Raw genomic sequence first — 14,646 nt, 5'->3', positions numbered from 1 at the left:
TGAATTCATCAGACATATAGAGAAGACATAATACCCATTCTCCTTAAAGTTTTCCAAAAAATAAGAGGAGGGAATACTTCCAAACTCATTCTATGAAGCCAGCATCACTCTAATACCAAAACCAGGCAAAGACACCACAAAAAAAAGAAAATTACAGACCAATATCCCTGATGATCATAGATGCAAAAATACTCAACAAAATATTAGCAAACTGAATTCAAAAATACATCAAGAGGATCATACACCATGATCAAGTGGAATTCTTCTCAGGGATGCAAGGATGGTACAACATTCAAACATCCATCAACATCATCCACCACATCAACAAAAAGAAGGACAAAAACCACATGATCATCTCCATAGATGCTGAAAAAGCATTTGACAAAATTCAACATCCATTCATGATAAAAACTCTCAACAAAATGGGTACAGAGGGCAAGTACCTCAACATAATAAAGGCCATATATGACAAACCCACAGCCAACATCATACTTAACAGCAAGAAGCTGAAAGCTTTTCCTCTAAGATCGGGAGCAAGACAGGGATGCCCACTCTCCCCACTGCTATTCAACATAGAACTGGAGGTTCTAGCCATGGCAGGACAAGTGGCAGATTGGTAAAGAAGAAGTCAAACTGTCACTATTTGCAGATGACATGATATTGTACATAAAAAACCCTAAAGACTCCACTCCAAAACTACTAGAACTAATATCTGAATTCAGCAAAGTTGCAGGATACAAAATTAATACACAGAAATCGGTTGCTTTCCTATACACTAAAGATGAACTAGCAGAAAGAGAAATCAGGAAAACAATTCCTTTCACAATTGCATCAAAAAGAATAAAATACCTAGGAATAAACCTAACCAAGGAAGTGAAAGACCTATACCCTGAAAACTACAAGACACTCTTAAGAGAAATTAAAGAGGACACTAACAAATGGAAACTCATCCCATGCTCTTGGCTAGGAAGAATTAATATTGTCAAAATGGTCATCCTGCCTAAAGCAATCTACAGATTCAATGCAATCACTATCAAAATACCAACAGCATTCTTCAATGAACTGGAACAAATAGTTTTAAAATTCATATGGAACCACAAAAGACCCCAAATAGCCAAAGCAATCCTGAGAAGGAAGAATAAAGCAGGGGGGAATTCACTTCCCAACTTTAAGCACTACTACAAAGCCACAGTAATCAAGACAATTTGGTACTGGCACAAGAACAAACCCACAGACCAGTGGAACAGAATAGAGAGTCCAGATATTAAGCCAAACATATATGGTCAATTAAAATAACGATAAAGGAGCCATGGACATACAATGGGGAAATGACAGCCTCTTCAACAGCTGGTCTTGGCAAAACTGGACAGCTACATGTAAGAGAATGAAACTGGATCACTGTCTAAACCCATACACAAAAATAAATTCGAAATGGATCAAAGACCTGAATGTAAGTTATGAAACCATAAAACTCTTAGAAAAAAACATAGGCAAAAATCTCTTGAACATAAACATGAGTGACTTCTTCATGAACATATCTCCCTGGGCAAGGAAACAAAAGCAAAATGAACAAGTAGGACTACATCAAACTGAAAAGCTTCTGTACAACAAAGGACACCACCAATACAACAAAAAGGTATCCTACAGTATGGGAGAATATATTCATAAATGATAGATCCAATAAAGGGTTGGCATCCAAAATATATAAAGAGCTCACACACTTCAACAAACAAAAAGCAAATAATCCAATTAAAAAATGGGCAGAGGAGCTGAACAGACACTTCTCCAAAGAAGAAATTCAGATGGCCAACAGACACATGAAAAGATGCTCCACATCACTAGTCATCAGAGAAATGCAAATTAAAACCACAGAGAGATATCACGTCACACCAGTAAGGATCGCCACCATCCAAAACACAAACAACAAAAAATGTTGGCGAGGATGTGGAGAAAGGGGAACCCTCCTACACTGCTGGTGGGAATGTAAATTCGTTCAACCATTGTGGAAAGCAGTACGGAGGTTCCTCAAAAAACTTAAAATAGAAATACCATTTCACCCAGGAATTCCACTCCTAGGAATTTATCCTAAGAATGCAGCAGTCCAGTTTGAAAAAGACAAATGCATCCCTATGTTTATCGCAGCACTATTCACAATAGCCAAGAAATGGAAGCAACCTAAGTGTCCATCAGTAGATGAATGGATAAAGAAGATGTGGTACATATACACAATGGAATATTATTTAGCCATAAGAACAAAACAGATCCTACCATTTGCAACAACATGGATGGAGCTAGAGGGTATTATGCTCAGTGAAATAAGCCAGGCAGAGAAAGACAAGTATCAAATGATTTCACTCATCTGTGGAGTATAAGAACAAAGGAAAAACTGAAGGAGCAAAACACCAGAAGACTCACAGAACCCAAGAATGGACTAACAGTTACCAAAGGGAAAAGGACTGGGGAGGACAAGTGGGAAGGGAGGGATAAGGGGTGTGGGGGGGAGAAAGGGGGCATTATGATTAGCATGTATAATGTGGGGGGGTGCACAGGGAGGGCTATACAACACAGAGAAGACAAGTAGTGATTCTACAACATCTTACTACACTGATGGGCAATGACTGCAATGGGGAATGTGGGAGGGACTTGGTGATGGGGGGAGTTTAGTAAACATAATGTTCCTCATGTAATTGTAGAGTAATGATAGCAAAAAAAAAAAAAGTAGTTGTATCAGTTGAGATAGGGATTAGAAGGGTTCCAGAGCCCCACTCCCCCATTCACATTCATCTCCTGTGCCTAGCCTGTTCCTAGCAGTCTTGGGGGACCAGAAGACACCTCTGAACACAGTATTAAAACACCCACAAACGAAACATGTTCAGAGTCTCACCAGCAATCCACGTAATCTGAACTTTCCCTCTTCATCTGTCACAGTGTCCTCTCCGTAAATGCTACAGTCATTCTGTCCCACTGCTTCCACGGCGACACCCTGTTCTGGCTCTCCATTCAAGGAAGAAACTGTACCATAGCAACTAGAGTGACAAGAGAAGGAGCGGAACATGATGTTCTCATGGTTTTCTGAAGCACACAAAGGATTTCAGGGAAAGCATCCTGCATTTACTAACAATTTACAGTGCAAAACAGCTTAGTGGACAATTGTGCCTCCATGACCCAGGCAATTCAGTTCCAGCTGTGTGTCACTTCCAAATTCAGCCTGCCTGCCAGAAGGCTCAAGACAGTCAGAAGACTATCATCAATTTCTCACCTCTGACATTTTAAGGGACTCTCCAGAAAAATTGTAACTTAAAAAGGCTAAGCTTTATTTTATTTGGTTTTATTTTATTTTTGTTATGCTTTATTTTAAATAATGACACATTCAATAAAGTGAGAATAAATCATTTTTTCTTTCACTCCATATATTCAGTTGAAAATGGTCTTTCTAAAATGGTTTTTCTAAACCCATGCCTTCTGATTAATCAATTTTCATCTCAAGTATATACAATTTTTCATGTGTATACAAATACCTATCTGTGTATGTAAATATATACAACTATTATAATATTCACATACCTAATATACAGCATATCATACATAATATATATAGCTTATATAGCTATATATATTAATATTTGCATAAACCATCTGTGAGAGAATTCACAAACACTGGGAAAATCAGGTGCCTGGGAAATGAGGACAGGAGGAAACTTGACATTGTATACTCTTTTTAACATGTGAAGCTTTCCTCAACTGAACACATTATCTTCCTTTTTAAAAATTTAATTCAAGTTTCAAGCTTTTTAAAAATAAAAATTTTAAGCAACTCAACATGCTGTCTCAGGCCAGTTTTGAAATAGAAACTCTGTGACTGCATCACTAATTTAAGACATTAAGACAGCAGCAGTCAAGCATTTCTGGAGTTCGTACATCATCTTCTTTGCCTCCCAAATAAAAGGCTAGGATGGGTTTGTAGGTAACAGAAGCCTGTGTGTGATCCCCAGCCCAGGCCTGAGCAGGGGAGCGGGCGGGGCTGCGCACCTGTAAGCCGTCCGGTACCCGGTGACAGTGATCTTTAAGTTCTGTCCCTCCTGCACCTCGATCATCTGTGAGGATGGCTCAAACCGGAATTCCTTCATCATGGGCTTGAAGTAATACTGACCGGGGCTCTGCGGAGACAGACACATCCAAGCTGCTGCCATGCCTACATAAGAGCTAAAGAGGGCACCTGTGGTCACGATGGACCGGTTACACCACAGGAGCTCTGGGGCTTCCTAGACAGGCAGAGATGGTCACTCTGACTCTGTGGTAACACAGTGACAGCCCGTACAATTCTAATAGCAGCTGTCATGATCATATGCCTACAGTGACTCTGTGAGGTCGAAATTGTACTTGAATTTTGTGAATGAAGAAACTGAGGCTCAGAAAGGTCAAGTACTTGCCTGAGATGACACTGCAAATAGGTAGCCAAGAGACGATCTGACCCTGGGTGTGCATCACTGCACAACACATGATCTTTCAGATATACCTCACTGCCTGTTTGCAACATCCCTGCAAGTCACTTTACCCCCAGGACTGACAAGGTGGCCAATTAATGTGCACTCCCTGAGTCCCCACCAGTCAGGTGCCAGATACCATCATGAATAAAAAACTGCTCTATCCACTAACCAGATGGAATGTGATCAGCAGAAGAAACACACGCTAACCACCAAAAAGACTTGGCATTATAAACAACATGATCCTGTGGTCAAAACCAAGGAACACCTAAGAGAGAAGCCACTGCGACCAGGGTCATTAATTACCCTGTCTTAGTGATGAGTGGGCCACCAGAAACAAGAACTGTGTGCAGAAGGGACCATGAATGAGTAGAGTTAAGTTCTAGTAAGAACAATACTCTCATTACATCGGATCCCCTAAGAAACTTAGAACACTCCACACTGGTGTTCTGTTCTCGCGTTGTCCAGCAATATGTAAGTCACACATGCCATGTCCCTGCTCTCTCATGGGGAAGACAGGCAGGCAGTATATTACAGGACAGCTTACCAGGTTTGAGAATGTCAGAATGCCATTGTCCTGAGTCAAGAGGTTGGAACGGAACACACCACCGCTGAGGGATAAGAGGACCCCAGGGAGGGGCTGGTCATCTTCAGCTTTTATCTGGGGGTGGGAAGGAAATGCCCAAGCAAGGTTAACTCCTATTAACCACGAAGATGACACTTCACAGGTCAAGAGGCAATTCTTACAGGTTGTTTTTCTTATACTGTTACCCACTGGGGGAAAAATGGTCTATTCTTCATCCCCAGGGAAACTAATGATAATGGTTTGATGCGTAGCCTTGCAGAATTGTTTCTACGCCCACACAAAGCTTAGGAAACACTAGGGCTGTTGCTAACATACCAGCCAGTTTGCTGGGGAGGGTGTGGAGAGGGAAGTGGTGACACAAAATGTCACAGTGCATGGATGTTTCCACACCTTGCTTTTCCCTCAACCACTAATCCTGGATTCCTCTCATAACAGAGCGCACAGGTCTGCCTCACCATCAACTGTTTCTTAACACCTCTGCATATCATTCTAAAGTAGGGGTTGGTCAGCCACCTATTTTGGGGATGGAAAAGGAGAGCCGATCTAAATGTCCCCAAATATGTATATCTTTATGCACTTCACGTTTTTCTCTTTCTGAACAATCAATACCTAGGAGTAGAACTGGTGGATATGTGCACTTTAAATTCAGAAAGATACCACTAAATGGCACTCCAAAGTGGCTGTAGCCATTTACAGTGCTGTAAATTATTTATGCATGGGAAAATACACACTCTCCAAAAAATGGATATTGTCTTAATTACTGTGAATCTAATCGAAAACCTGGTGTTTTCACGGCCTCTTCCTTTGCATTTTCTCAGTCACTACCAAAGGTGAGCATTTCTTCTGTTTATTAGCTACCTGCATTACTTCTGTGAACTGCCTTTTCATGTCCTCTGTACATCTTTTTTCAATGGGATTCTTCTATCAATTTTAGGAGTTCCTTGTAAACTGGGCATATTATTTACAGAATAAATTTTTCTTCCCAGTTTGAATATCTTTTAAGTTGGTTTACAATGCATTCTGCAATATAGAATTTGAAATGTGTATGTAATGGGATCTGCCATTCTTTTCCTTTGGCCTCTGTGTTGACAGTATTCATACTCAAGGCTCTCCAGATTCCCTCTGTACATGACTCAGCATGTTTCTCCCTAAGAAGGACTAAGGGAGGAGAGAAAGACATCAAACACCACTGCAGGAATGTTGCTTGTCCTTTGACACTGAACAGACTTCAGGATGAAAGCATAAAACACTTTCCAGAAGGTATGTAAACAAGCTGCAGTCACCAACAGATCTCCAAATGATGCTGAGTGAAAGAAGTCAGACAAAAAAAGAGTACACTCCATCTGTATAAAAGCCTAGGAAATGCCAACTAATCTTAGTGACAAAAAGCAGATCAGATGAGGGATGAGTGGGAGGGATTACCAAGGGGTACAGGCAACTTTGGGGGAGGATGGATGTTCACTGCTTTGCTTGTCACTCTTTTCATGGGTGTGTTCACGCATCAAGACCGTCAAATTAAACATTTTTATGTAAAGGTATGTCAACTATTTCTCAAAAAAACTGCTTTTTAAAAAATACAGTGTCACTTACCTCGAAGCTTATGCCTGCTAAGGCATAAGCCTTAAAGTCTCCTATAGTTCCTTCCACAGCAGTCAAGATGTAGCCCTCCTTCTGTGAGGATACAGTATATTCCAGTTCACTGTGCAGGGGCCCAACACTGAATGAAAGAAAGCCATGCGAGAGACGGCTTTGCTTTATGCAGGAAGCATCACCTACTCCAGGGAATCTGGGCTCCCCCGTTTGATCCCAAGCAAATGCCTCTTTCATCCCAGGCTTACCTATAGGCACCCTTGTCATCAGTGAAGACAGTGATCAGGGGTGAACTCGCCCCTTTCTCACTGATGACAATCTCCACTCCTTCCAACTCTGGGTGGATCTGGCCTTCTAGAAATAAGCCTGCTTTCCCATGGATCTCGATCAGCTTTCCTGGGCAGCTTTCTAAAAAGGGAACAGAAGGACAGAAGCACAGGACTTTGCTGCAGAGGGAGGCGGTCTTCTGCGTGGGTGCTTCCCATTTAAAGCCCGGCCTAAAACAGAAGTGTGTGAAGCTAGTTCCAAATGAGGTTGTTTACTATGTACTAGAAACATCAATAATCGGAGAGGGCCCAAGCCTCTGTCCACCCTTGCAAGGCCTCACTCAACTGCTAGGAACATCAGCTGGTAGACCTGACGAAGGCTCGGTCTTCCCTACTCCTCTCCCTTGGTTCTCACGCGCCCACAGGTGAGGAGAGGAGCCTCTGCAGCAGATGAGAAGCTGTGCTGCCCGGCCTCAGGGGACCTGGCATAGAAGACCACCCCACACTGGCTGCCCGCTGGAAAGCCACACTCTACAACACTCTTTCCTACCGAATACAAACCACATTAATTCCCAGGATTTAATGAACCATAATGCTAGAAAAAACTCCTGGCAGCCATCAGATAAGCATTCTCCCAGCAGTCACTTCTAACTGTCCAGTCTCAAAAGACCCTCCCTCAAAATATAAACATCGCAAACAGCTCAGACATAAGGTGACAAATGCTCAAGTTTCACCAACTGATGGTTTTATTTTGCACCTACCTTCTGGTGTCCACCTACAAATGTCAAGTTCTTTTCTAAAAAGATAGCCCCAATTCTAATAGTGGAAGTTACTGTCATCTGTTCAGAGCTCCATTCACTCATTCATTCACCAAATAGTAACATTTATGTGCCAAAGGCAATTTAAGGCCCTCACAAAGATGGTGTCACTGTAACAATACAGAACACATCCTTAAATACCCGTAAAGGAACTGTGGCAAAGGCGTGTGGCTGGCTCACTGAATTGACATTTACCTCCGCTGACCGTGGCCTCCATGGATGGGGGATAAAAAAGCAGCTCTTTTGATGAGGGTGTGACAGTGATTTTCTCTCCAGACCTAAAATAATTAAAATACTTCAGTTTGGCTGCTTCTGCCCCTCGACTGGGAAGACAACGAGAGCAGAGGACACTGCGGAGAAAAGCCCAGGGAGCCCACCGTGCCCAGTATGAGAAGTCGTAGGAGAAGGGGCCTTGCAACTCATCCACCATCTCTTGCACAAGGGGTTTGGTCCTTCCTTCTCCACCCTCTTCCTGGCCGTTCTTCTCCCTCTCCTGCCTGCGGCTCTCGATCTCAGCCAGCTGCTGCTCCCTCCGCAGCTCCTGCACAGACTTCAGGGGGCCTAGGACCAAGGCGGGTTCACTGTCAATGGAAGATCTGAAAGAAAGGAAGGAGCCACCCAGAGGATGTAGTCACTCATCCCTGCAGTCGGTGGCAATCTGACATTTCGGCGAGCAGTGATCCATAAGTAGAACACCAGACCCCTTACAATGTCACCGCAGTGGCACAGTCTTCTCCAGTTTTGAAGAAACGAGATTGTTTTTAAAAAATAAAAATGGCACTTCTTTGCAATGGGAGTGGCGTCTGGTAGGTCTGGGCTGGGATGAAATATGAGTGACTTTATGACTTCAAGAAAACTTGTCAGGTTTCCCACAGGACATGAGTTCTCCCCTGGCACCTAAGCCCGTCCCATGTCTTCTGCTTTCACTCAACTTTACTGAGAACACGTGCTGCTAGAGACTCTGCACTGGGGAAATGGCCGTGAACGGGACAGACAACAGTCTCTAACCCCATGGAATCCACATTCTAGTGGTAAGAGGCAGACAATGAACAAATGATGTCCAATAAGCATAATGAAGAAAAATAAAGCAGCGTGGAAGGACAGGGCGGGGAGTCTAGGGGCGCTACTTTTTATCAGGGGTCAGCAAAGGTCTTTCTGATAAGGTGACACAGAGCAAAGACCGGATGGAAGGAAGAGAGCAAGCCAGGCAGTGGTTTGAGCAAGAGGAGGGCCAGTGCAAAGTCCTTGAAGCCTTAGAGGCAGCTCCCTTGGGATGCTCAAGGGACAGGAAGGGACCCGGGCAGCCTGGGCAGAGGGTCCCAGGGAGGAACCACCTCAGGCAGTGGGCCCCAGGGGCTCCTTGGATTTCACTCTGAGTAGGTTGGAAAGTCACTGGAGGTTTAAGTAGAAGAATGATATGCTCTTCACTTTGAAAGGATTACTCCAGCTTCCACGTGGAAAACACAGTTATGGAGCAACAGCCAAATCAGGGAGGCCACACAGGAAGCAAGAGGTGGTGATGGGATGGGCCCATGTATGGAGGCAAAGTGTTCAGAAGGACCTGGATGAAGGACGTACTTCAGTCGTAAAGCCAAGGACTTGCAGAAAGACTGGCTGGGCTGGGATGCCAGGGAAAGAAGAGTCAAGGACCCACTGGAAAGCTGCAGCTCCATTTCTGACCCAGGGAAGACCTCAGAGTGGGTGTGTTAGGGTGACAACCAGGGGTCCGGTCTGGGATCCGGTATGAGATCCCCATCAGGGACCCAGGCTCAGGGACCCAGGCAGCACGTCCAGCTGGAAGATGCATTTCATACAATCCCCAGCACAAGCAAACAAAACGAAGTCCCTTCTGAGGTTACAACTGGTGAGAGTCACGCTGGTATGAATTTCTGGTTACACCAGTGACTCACATTTCCCAGGCAGGAAAACAGCAAACGCTGTTGCTCCAGCACCAGCCACAGTACTGGGTACACAGGAAATGCTCCACAAGCCCTCCTCCTAGAAAGCTTGGCTGCCCTAGTGCCCTATCAATACCATCTCTCCAGCCAGAAATCAAGGGCTGTTCCTGCCTCCTCCCTCCTTGACCCTGTGTCATCAGCCATCTCCAATCTCTCTACTTGTCTCCATCTCCACAGCCACTAGTCTGGCTAAAACCCCACTACTTCTCACTTGGACTCCTGCCAGAGCCTCTGCCCCTGCCTCAATCAACTTCCACTCTTGGGCCTCTTCTGTGTGTTCTCCACTCAGCAGTCAGAGGGACCTTTCCAAACAAAGACTCGTCCTTCCACTTAAAATACGGCATGGTGTCCATCGGACAAAACTAAGACCCTTAACATGGGTGGGCCCCGACCAGCCTACCTCTCCCGCACGTCCCCCAACCCCTACAAGGTCAAGCTCAAAGCACATATCCCAGCTGCAATTTTACCATCCTGACTGTGACTCTGGGACCACTGTCTGCCTCCCTATGAGACTGTAAGTTCTACAAGGGCAGGGGCTATGGCCTACACCCAGTCCCTAAGCACAAAAAACTTTCAGTAAGTATTTCCTGCATGGACAAATGGGTGAAAAGGGGTTGGGCAAAAAGATGATGCCACAGCCAGAAAGGCAACTGAAACTAAGGTTAAGTTGGAAGAAAGTTCCTCCAATTTCCATTCTACTTGACAAAGATGGTCATGTTACAAAAACTCTCTCATTTCTTGAGAAAATTAGGTGCACCTTGCCACACTGCAAAACTTCCTCTCCAAGGTGACGTTCACATGAACCTGACTGCCTTTCAGAAATTTCCTCTCTGGTGACCCTTTTTATGTCAGGTACCACCTCTATTTCCCAAACCTTCAAAAAAAGGTCTAAAGAAAAATGGGCAATTTTTTTGAATTTGCTAAAACACTTGAAATACAATGCACAAACCAGAGACTTCATTTTTCCCTTAGCAAAGACAGAAAGCATAGAGTTCAAACAGAGATTTAAGGCACTGAAACAAGCTGTCAGAAGGCGCTTCCTCATCCACAGTTAATTCTTGGAACATAAAAGAAAAGGATCAAGGCTGTTGTGAATTTATGGCTGTCATGTAAATGTAAGAGGGAAGGCTACTTGTATATGCACCTAGAGAAGAAATCAAAAATAATTTCCATGGCGTCTATTAGAGAAGCTGCCAGGCCTTGTCCACCACCCTCCCACCCCTCAGCCCACAGTGGAGCATTAGTCTTACTTGATAGTCACAGTGACATCCATCATTTTGTCAGTGGTGATGGTTCCAAGGACATGATGGCGAATGGCTGTCAACGTCAAGATGCTGGGTGAAGACCTATAAATCAAAGAAGGGGAAAGAAAACACTAGCAATATCACCTAGTCATTCTCAAAGGATCACAAACAACAGACTCTATGGGCAACCTTCCTGACCCTGAAATATACTACATGAAATTGCTCTTAGTTTGGGATGAAATAACTCTGAAATACATACAGTGTTTTAAAGAATAAGCTGATCTTCTGCTCTAAAACTTTACACCTCCTATTATCAGTGAAACCTACAAGCATTTATAAAAATATAAAAATGGCAAGCTTGAGCATGAGAAATTCCTGTCAGTAAGGGCTGGAAGAGTTAAAGAGATGATATTTAAGCCACTTCAAGAATCACAGCCTTCCATCTTGGTTTACAGAATTCTTGGGAAAGAGAGCCTACCTCTATTTCCTCAATAGTTTATCCAAGTACTTTGAAATTCTCACCTAGAAATTTTTTTTAATGCCTAACCTTAGCTCTTCCAGGAAAAATACAAAAACTTCCTTTTGTTTTCAGAAATAACTGAAGAAAAGATGCACACTCTACTCAACAGGAGACACACAGACGCCACAGAGCGGACGCCCAGCTTACGTGTCATAGGTGTAGAATGCTTGCTCAAACCGGTGGCAGGAACGAGGGGTCACCTTGTACACACCTGCAGCCAGGAAATCAAAAGTGATATTATTAAGAGGAGGGCGTCTATTACACCGAGCAGTTCCAATATTTGAAATCCAAGGGCAGAGCCTCTCATTGGAAGACTCATGGCATATCCCAGATGAGCAGTAAAGGGATCAGAATGCCTTTCCCGCTTCCACGGATCACTTCTTACAATGACCCAATCTGCTTAACAATCTACTCACAAACTCAGGATTTTCACTTTCCGTAATTTAACAACTCAGGGTACTTTAATCTGCTCCAACCTCACTAACAGATATGTGCACAAGAAGGAACAGAAGGTATATTTCTACTGTGAATTAGACTGAAAATGTTCTACTTAACAGATGTGTGAAAGATCCGAAAGAAAACCATGACCTGAACTCCTTCCTATAAATCTTCCTAAAAGGGGCAGAGGGCAGGGGAAGGCCCAGATATTTACAAAACAATCACAGAAAACACTTTCATGCCATCAGTGCGTGTAGGGTGACGCTCAGATTAGGGATGTATGTCATCATTTGCCAGAGAAAGACAGTCAGGGTCAGGAAAGAGTCAAGTCTAACAATTTATCCCCCCAAATGACCATTAGGCAACATTTTGTCCAAACTTCCTACAAAAACCTTAAATTTATTCACCTCTACTGTTTTCATCACACTGACTAAGCCCCAGTGTGGTTACTAGTAGAAAAAAAATTATTAGGTTTCTCCTTTTGTTTTGTTTGTTCTATCATTCTAGGACACTGACCAGGCACCAGCACCTACAACGGGCCAGAAATTGTGCTAGCTACTGATGTATGGCAGGAATAAAACATGTAAGGTCCCTGCCTTCCTGGGGTTTACTGTACCCAGAGCAAGTGAAGTGCTCACCAGCCACAGCAGACCAGTGGTGGTAAGTGCAGGGAAGGGCACAAAGCAAGAGCTAGCAGAGAGATTTCAGCACCACTGGGGGCCAACCCCCCATGGGGTAGGAATATCTGAACCAAGAAGCAATGGGTAGGAAGGTACAGCCAGGTGAAGAGTGGGGCAAGAGGGGCAGGGAGAGCACTAAAGCAGAGAGCAGCCTCAGACCTACACACCTGCCAGCTGCTTCTCCAAGAGCTGTCCCTCCTCCCTTGAGACCAGATCTTGCTTTGTTTAGGGAGCCAATGAGCCCAGCCTCAGCAACCCAGCCAACTCCCCCAGCCTCCCCTGTAGCTATTGACAGTTCTGGCCAGTGAGATATAAAGGATGCTTGCTGGAGGAGTGAGCATGGAAAACGCCGGCATCCCTCTTCTCATCTTTCTTCCTTAAACGTAACAAGTTTTCTGAGGCAAAGGTGGCCGTCTTGAAAACTTAAGGAAAAAAAAGCAAGTGAAAGGGCTAAACGAATCACAAAGACACCAACCCTACCATCTACCAGCTGCTGAACCCACGCTTGTGGTCACATGTTGCAAGACGTTGTTAGTGAGCCAGATTAACCACAGCCTGTAAATGGCCCTGCAGTGCAGAGTTTGTTACTTGTAGCCAAGGGCATCCTAATGGAATCACAGGACTGAGCGGCTGGAGTGGAGAGAGCAGCAGACAGGGCCAGATTATACAGGAGCTTAAGGTCAGGTTAAGCGTTTTGTATTTTGTCTTGAGAACCAAGAGAAGTTACTAAATTAAAAGGAAAACAAAACCATCATGAGATACCACCTTGCACCCACAAGTCAGTAACAAATGTTGGTGAAGAGGTAGGAAAACAGGAAACCTTGTGCACTGCTGGTGAGAGAATCGAATGGTACATCTATAGCCTCTTTGGAGAACAATCTGGCAGTTTATTGAAAAATTAAATATGAATTTCACCTCCATTTCTAAGTATTTACCCAAGAAAAATGAAAAAAAAAATGTCCACACAAAGGCTTGTACACCAGTGTACACAGCAACATTATTCCTAATAGCCACCAACACAGAGATCTACCACCTGGTGAATGGATACACAGAATGTGATACATCCATGCAACAGAATACTATTCAGTAATAAATAAATAAGAAAGGGACAAATTGCTAACACCTGCTACAACACAAACTCCAGATCATGATGATGGACTTCAGCAATGCCATGTTAAGTGAAAGGAACCAGACAAAATACCAGTATTGTATGATTTCATTTATAGGAAATGCCCAAAAAAGGCAAATCCACAGAGACAGAACATAGACTAGTGGCTGCCTAGAGCTGGGAACGGAGATTAACTGTGAATGTGCATGAAGGATATTACTGCAGTGACGAAAATGTTCTGAACCAGATTACAGTGATGGTACAATTCAGTATATTTACTAAAGATCATTATGTTGTACATTTTACATGGATGAATTTTATGGTCTGCAAATTGTGTCTCAATAAAGTTGTTAAGAAGGAAGCCACTGAAGGATTTTAAGCAAGGTGGGAGATGGCCCAATTTTATTTTTAAAAGATTACCCATAAGGAGAGGTCAAAGTTGTAATGTTTTTAAAGGTGAAAGGGCCCAGCGGTCTCTACCCAAATCAAACCCAAGAGAACCCTCTCCAACCCCCAGCTCTAATTCTTTGTATAAAAACACAGCTCCCCACAGAGGAAAAAGACAGAAAAACAAGGGTACCCTAACCACAGCCGGAATTGCCAGCTTGATGTAAACAGAACCCAGTTTCTTTTCAAACCATCCTCCGGGTGCCTTTCCATTTCTCCAGCTCGGAGCACATCAATCCTCCCAGACTCACCAGGCTTGGACAGGCAGAATCGGTTGACTCCTTTGGAGAGGTTATAAATCCCCACGTTCTCGGGTCCATTTCCATCCTGATAAAATTCCTAAGGGACCAAAGCCAATATAATGACTTACTGGGGGGAATGGAGACACTGAGATGATTAATAATATTTCTGTTTCTGAACCAGTCATCTGTTTTGCCCATTAATCATCTCAGCAGTTGAGTGCCACAGGAAAATTAAAAACCTCCAAATAGTCCCAACAAAAACGTG

The 14,646-nt window shown here is 43.7% G+C and overlaps 1 protein-coding gene across 3 annotated transcripts in view; it reads right to left on the bottom strand.

Moving 5' to 3' along the window:
- Nucleotides 1-14,646, bottom strand: part of NOMO2 (NODAL modulator 2) — a 62,466-nt gene that overhangs the window by 13,639 nt on the left and 34,181 nt on the right. For all 3 annotated transcript variants that reach the window (XM_036917927.2, XM_036917926.2, XM_036917925.2), the window contains exons 16-25: nucleotides 14,391-14,478; nucleotides 11,614-11,677; nucleotides 10,953-11,048; nucleotides 8,122-8,340; nucleotides 7,940-8,022; nucleotides 6,909-7,068; nucleotides 6,661-6,787; nucleotides 5,032-5,145; nucleotides 4,030-4,157; nucleotides 2,885-3,026 (exon numbers count right to left, since the gene is read on the bottom strand). In XM_036917927.2, coding sequence (XP_036773822.2) covers nucleotides 2,885-3,026; nucleotides 4,030-4,157; nucleotides 5,032-5,145; nucleotides 6,661-6,787; nucleotides 6,909-7,068; nucleotides 7,940-8,022; nucleotides 8,122-8,340; nucleotides 10,953-11,048; nucleotides 11,614-11,677; nucleotides 14,391-14,478 — 1,221 coding nt within the window. The remainder of the gene's footprint in view (nucleotides 1-2,884; nucleotides 3,027-4,029; nucleotides 4,158-5,031; nucleotides 5,146-6,660; nucleotides 6,788-6,908; nucleotides 7,069-7,939; nucleotides 8,023-8,121; nucleotides 8,341-10,952; nucleotides 11,049-11,613; nucleotides 11,678-14,390; nucleotides 14,479-14,646) is intronic.

This window comes from Manis pentadactyla, chromosome 10 (genome assembly GCF_030020395.1).
Source record: "Manis pentadactyla isolate mManPen7 chromosome 10, mManPen7.hap1, whole genome shotgun sequence".
Taxonomy (NCBI): domain Eukaryota; kingdom Metazoa; phylum Chordata; class Mammalia; order Pholidota; family Manidae; genus Manis; species Manis pentadactyla.
This window is presented reverse-complemented; position numbering and strand designations above follow the sequence as displayed.